Source organism: Malania oleifera, chromosome 10 (assembly GCF_029873635.1).
Source record: "Malania oleifera isolate guangnan ecotype guangnan chromosome 10, ASM2987363v1, whole genome shotgun sequence".
Classification (NCBI taxonomy): Eukaryota; Viridiplantae; Streptophyta; class Magnoliopsida; order Santalales; family Ximeniaceae; genus Malania; species Malania oleifera.
In genome coordinates, this window is record NC_080426.1 from 81375685 (window position 1) to 81381789 (window position 6105).

Sequence of the window (6105 nt, forward strand, 5' to 3'; positions counted from 1 at the left end):
GGGTATCGCATTTGGGATGACGAAAACAAAAAGGTGATAAGAAGCAGAGATGTGATTTTTGATGAAAAGGTGATGTACAAAGATAGACACACAACAGAATCTACAAAGTCTGAAACAACCTTTGTAGATGTGGATGATGTTTTAGAAGGTGTAAGGACATGTCAGCAGAACACCGAGAATCCTCAGCAGAATACCGAGATTCATCAGGAAGAGGAACATGTGGAGCAGATTGTTGCACCACCACCTCCTACTCTAGCACCAGAGCTTAGGAGATCTTCTCGACAACACGTACCAAACGGGAGGTATGTAAACCATTTACTTCTTATAGATGGAGGAGAACCTGAATGCTATGTTGAAGCATGTCAAGCAGGAGATTTGAGCAAGTGAGAGCTTGCAATGAAAGACGAGATGAAGTCTCTTAACTCCAACAAAACATGGGAACTAGTTAAGTTGCCTAATGGTAAAAAGGCTCTTCACAACAAATGGGTGTACAGGATCAAAGAAGAGCATGATGGATCCAAGAGGTATAAAGCTCGGTTAGTAGTAAAAGGTTTCGAACAAAAGGAAGGGATTGACTACACTGATATTTTTGCACCAGTTGTGAAGCTAACAACCATCAGATCTGTTTTGAGTATTGTTGCCTCAGAGGGTTTACATCTTGAGCAGTTAGACGTGAAGACGACATTTCTTCACAGTGATTTTGATGAGGAAATTTACATGCAACAGCCAGAAGGTTTCTCAGTAAAAGGTAAAGAAAATCTTTATGCAAATTGAAAAAGAGTTTGTATGGTCTCAAACAAGCTCGTAGACAGTGGTACAAGAAATTTGACAGCTGTATGCAGAGGAACAATTTTCAGAAGTGCAATGCCAATCACTGCTGCTACTTCAGAAAATATCGTGCTAGCTATATTATTCTACTGTTATATGTTTATGATATGCTAGTCACAGGATCAGATATAGAAGAGATCAGAAATTTGAAGCAGCAATTGTCAGAGGAATTTGATATGAAAGACTTGGGTTTTGCAAAACAGATTCTTGGGATGCGAATCTCTAGAGATAAACAACAAGGAACGTTGCAGTTATCTCAGTCAGAGTACATCAGCTGTGTTTTACAGAGGTTCAACATGAGCAACGCCAAGGCTATAAATACACAATTGGCAGGTCACTTCCATCTCTCAAAGGATTAGTCTCCCTAGACAGATGAAAAAAAAGACTTCATGGCTAAGGTTCCATATGCCTCAACCATTAGAAGTCTAATGTATGCTATGGTTGGTACTAGATTGGATATTGGCCAAGCAGTGGGAGCTGTCAGAAGATATATGTCAAATCCAGGGAAGACACACTGGGAAGTAGTGAAGTGGATTTTGAGATATTTTTCGTGGCACTATTGATAAGTGCCTATGTTTCGGCAAAAGCGATTTAAAAATTCAAGGATTTGTAGATGCTGATTTTGCAGTTGAAATTGATCATCGTAAAAGCACCACTGGGTATATATTCACTGTTGGCACAACAGCTGTTAGTTGGATGTCACAGATACAAAAATTGTTGTTTTATCCACTACAAAAGCTAAATATGTAGCAGTGACAGAAGCTAGTAAAGAGATGATTTGATTTTAGGGTTTGTTAATGGAGTTTGGATTAAAATAGGAGAGGAATGTTTTGTATAGTGACAGTTAGAGTGCAATACATCTGGCAAAGAACTTCGCACTTTATTCCAGAACTAAGCATATTGGATTGCGTTATCACTTCGTTAGATCTCTGATAGAGGACGGTGTGTTGATACTTGAAAAAATCCAAGGTAGCAAAAATCCAGCAGATATGTTAACTAAGATGGTGACTACAGAGAAGCTGAAATTGTGTTCAACTTCAGTTGGTCTTCATGCCTGAAGACATATTTTGAGCACATCATTTATTCATGATACTGATTGAGGAGGCGTCTTCGTCTCCAAGTGAGAGATTGTGCCAGGAGACATAGCTGGAGCCTGAGTTGGAAACGCAGTTTGCATTTATCTCCATTTATCTTGATTTTATCTTGATAAAAGTAACTTCCTATTTGTAATTTATTGTATTAAATTTGTAATTGATTCCAAAGTCGTATAAATAGGGAGCTGTGGAGTTGAGAGCTGTACAAGAGAGGTATAGAGAGCAGAGAAAAGAAAGAGAGGAGGAAGAGAGTGAGAGGAAGAAGAGAGTTGTATTTTTCTAGCGGTTTTAGTGAATTTATGGTGTGCTCCGTGGACGTAGGTTGATCTTGACCGAACCATGTTAAATTTCTGGTGTCATATTCTTCTGGTTGCTCACAGGGTCCTAACAGAAAAAATCAGCTACTGTCATTTTATGTGTTATTATATTCTTGGCATGGAAGTGCAGAAATGTGCCTCTTGTTGATGACTCCGAGCTAATTAATGCTTAACAATTAGATGGGCTGTCATTAACCTATTTACATGGCTTTGGCTGTTGTAACCTATTACATGGCTCTAAAAGTACAAGCTTGTAGTAAATGATTCTATGATGCGCATCACATATGGACCCCAAATCTAGAGCTTTCATACAACGTTAATGCACCTCTTGGCCTCGAATGCTTGGGCTGTTGAGGAATGAGTCAGAACCAGATATCAAGCTAATGACTCTAGGTATTAGGGTGAGCATCAGAAACCTGCCTAATGCTTGAAAAAATATCTGTAACCTGCTATTGCTATTATTATTATTTTGATATTCAGTAATTGTTCCTCTGATTTGTTTCTTGCTATTAGTGGTCTTCCTTATAAAAAAGGAAACGTTCAAGCAGTTAGGAAGACTGGATGGGAAAAAAATGGTGAAAAACTACTTTTACATTTTGATTTAATAATAAAAAATTGACTGCTACCATAGATTTCCTTATTTAACATTGAATTATAGGGTAGTTTGTCCAGTTAGCTTGTAGTGATTAGTTAAAGAGACTGCTTACACAGATTTTGATTATTATTATTGACATTGATTTCCACGGTAGTGTGTCCAATTTTCTTGAAGAATTTTCTTGCTAATATTTAAGCTTTTGACAGTGATTTGTGACGTGCTCTCTTTGCATGATTTAGGTTTTGGGTCATGCTATTTTGGCTTCAATTCTATGGAACAGAGCCAAGTCCATTGATTTGAAGAGTAAAGCTGCAATAACATCCTGTTACATGTTCATTTGGAAGGTAACATGTTACCTGATACTACTGTATTAATTTTATTAGTATTACTAACATTGAATAATTTAGCACAAGTTTGAGCAATATATTAACAATGTTATTGAAATACTTATAGGGTTGATTGTCCAGTGGGCCTACTTGAACCTTCCATTACATGACCCATTTCTGGCAAAAATCTTTTGGGTTTTGAAATAAGAAACCATTAGAACCCCTGCAAGAAAGGGGGAAAAAAAACTAAAAACTAGGACAAACATTTAGGTCCTGTTAGTTGTGGAAAACAGCTTCATTTTATTTCTCTTTTAAGATATTTACAAAGATGCTACTTCGTTTTCACATTTATGTGATTTATAAGGAGAACTTATACAAATGCTAAAAAACTAGAAAAAAAATATGTAAACATTTTGTAATTTTTTCAAAAACTGAAAATAAAAAATGAATTGCAGAACTAAAAGGCCTCTAGCCTCTTTTGTAGAAAGGAATTCATTTCAGAATATAATTTTATATGATGAAAACTCATAAAAGTTAAGTATAATTTTTCCATAAAAAAGAAGACATAATAATGCTGTGAAATAAATACATACATTTATACACAATATGATCTGCATTATAAGCAATATCTTTTGTGCATTTTGTAGTTTAGGTTTCTTGACTTGTTTCAAACTTTGATGCTGGGTGCCATAAAGATCAAAGCTGCCTAGTTACTAACTTTTTCACCCATCATCAAAACCATCTCTATTTAGTTGCAGTTAAAATTGTTCAATTTGATTTCAATTTTGGCGAATGTTTGGGATTTCCATCTCCATTTGACATCCTTACTGCTGGGGTTTGTACTGTATTGGCACTACTTTTTGTTTTATGTTCCCATGGTCTAGTTTTTGTGTTGTGTTTCCCCCACTTTTTTAAAAAATAATTTTCACTTCTTTAACACATCTCCATTCCTCTTGCAGCTTTTTTATGCTGAGTATCTACTCATACCACTTGTAAGGTAAAAATGTTGTTATGGGATTACCACTTGGCTGATGTCTCCTTTGCTCCAAGATACAAATAAGAGACTACAATATGTGTTACATGGGATCTTTGGGTTGCTTGTTTAAGTGAACAAAGGTATTAAGACATGGAGAAACAAAATCAAAAGCCCCATGCTATTTTGTTAGTACTGTTGATCTTAATCAATCATCACAATAATTTGGATAGTTTAAATTGGTTACATAAGTTGGACTGGGTTGTAACAAACTGGTGGCACAATTTGGTAAAAAATGGGAGTGGCAGAGATTTTAAAAATTAATGGAGACTTGACTTGATTAAATTTATCTTCATTGGTTAATGATTAAGAATTTGTTGAATAAGTTACATAAAATAGGAATATAAGTAAACTGGATGGAGATGCTATGTTTGTTGAGGGTTGTTGGTTGTGGTAAGCAGTCTTTGTTTCCACTAATATTTTATAAAAATATTGGAAAAAAGTAAAATAAAGTGATTTTTTTGTAATTATTTAAAAACATAGAAATAAAAAGTACTAGTTTTTTTTCAAAACTATATAGGCGCCAAGTATCATGTGGTTGCAAAGTCCAATTGTTGGAAGAAAAAATGCTATTGAAGTAATTATGCAGTGTGAGCGGGGCCATTTTTGTCTCATATCTTTTTTTATTATTACTGTGTAAGAGGTAGACTTGGAGCTATATGTATGCACAGGAAATTGCCACTTCACTTTTTCTCCTTTTTTCTCTTCTCCTCCATCTCTTTACAACATAGTATTAGAGCTTCGATCTCCTTTAAATTTGATTTACCTGAGTTGATTTTGGACACTGTGGTTTTCATTTTTGTCCCTTAAGTTTTCCTAATTCATTCTCAAATACGTTTTTTTTTTTTGGGTGAGAATCAGTTATGGAAATCCTTGGTTGGATGCGTGTGTTCGTGGCAGTTTGCTAATAGGAAACCAATTGCACTCTATTTTAATATACTATGGTTGTTGTAATGATGTTCCATTGACTGGTTGTGGCATAATGATGTTTTTTGATGAAGCATTTGTGATTGATTGCCTGCAATCTTGTAATAGATATAGGTTGGTTTCAATCTATACTCGATGAATGTTCTTGCCTACACTTGTTTCTAGTTGCTACTGGTTGTAATGCTAATAGTTGCTGCAAGGTTGTTTCATTAAATTCTTGTTGTGTTTTGTCACGATTTGCCCTATTCTGTTGGTCAAGTGATTCCTCCTAGAATATTGTCTATGGTCATAGTTACATCTTAAACTTCTGGACCTTTTATGGTAATGTTGTTTTGTGCTAGTGTGTGCTGCCTGGTTGGGCATTATCGTTGTGTTGTTTTCCTCGCAATGATGTGTGTTGATTGAGGGTACTGGGGCTAGTTTTGGGTGCCTCTACACTTCTGCTGATACTATTTACATATTAAGTTATACAATTGGCTACTTTTAGTGGTCTCAAGCAGTGCATGTGTAATAAAGCAAAAGGGAAGTTCAAGTATCTATAGCATTCCTTTACATCTCCAAACTCTTAAGGATTATGAAGATTGGATGAAAGATAATGAAAAAAAATAGGCATTTACTTGACATAGCAAGATCTTTAATTTTTTATATGCATAATGTTCTTAAAACTTTTTGGGCTAATGCTGTTCTTACATTTTTTTTTTTGGCTTAATGGATGCTTTCTAGTGTAGGGGCACAAATTCCCCCTGTCGTATAAATATTATTGTTCTTTGTTGTCTTTTATCTTTGGCTGCACATGTTCTATTTATATTTTACATATTGGCTAGGACAATTTCTCTTCTTGTTTTGTTAAATGTGTCTTTGTTGGGTACTCGAGAACGTAGAAATGATGTAGATGTTATAATCCCCACATAAAAAAAAAAAAAAAACAGTTGGTGTGAGTGCCAAATCTCACCCACCCCCCCCCCCCCCCCCCCTGCCTCAATTT

At 35.4% G+C, this 6105-nt stretch overlaps 1 protein-coding gene across 6 annotated transcripts in view; it reads left to right on the forward strand.

Annotated features, from left to right (window-relative positions):
• Window positions 1–4478, forward strand: part of LOC131166097 (homogentisate phytyltransferase 1, chloroplastic) — an 86522-nt gene extending 82044 nt beyond the window's left edge. For all 6 annotated transcript variants that reach the window (XM_058124372.1, XM_058124373.1, XM_058124375.1 and 3 more), the window contains 2 exons: window positions 3074–3178; window positions 4120–4478. In XM_058124372.1, the coding sequence (XP_057980355.1) occupies window positions 3074–3178; window positions 4120–4161 (147 nt within the window). In that variant the 3' untranslated portion in view covers window positions 4162–4478. The remainder of the gene's footprint in view (window positions 1–3073; window positions 3179–4119) is intronic.
• Window positions 4479–6105: the final 1627 nt, after the last annotated feature.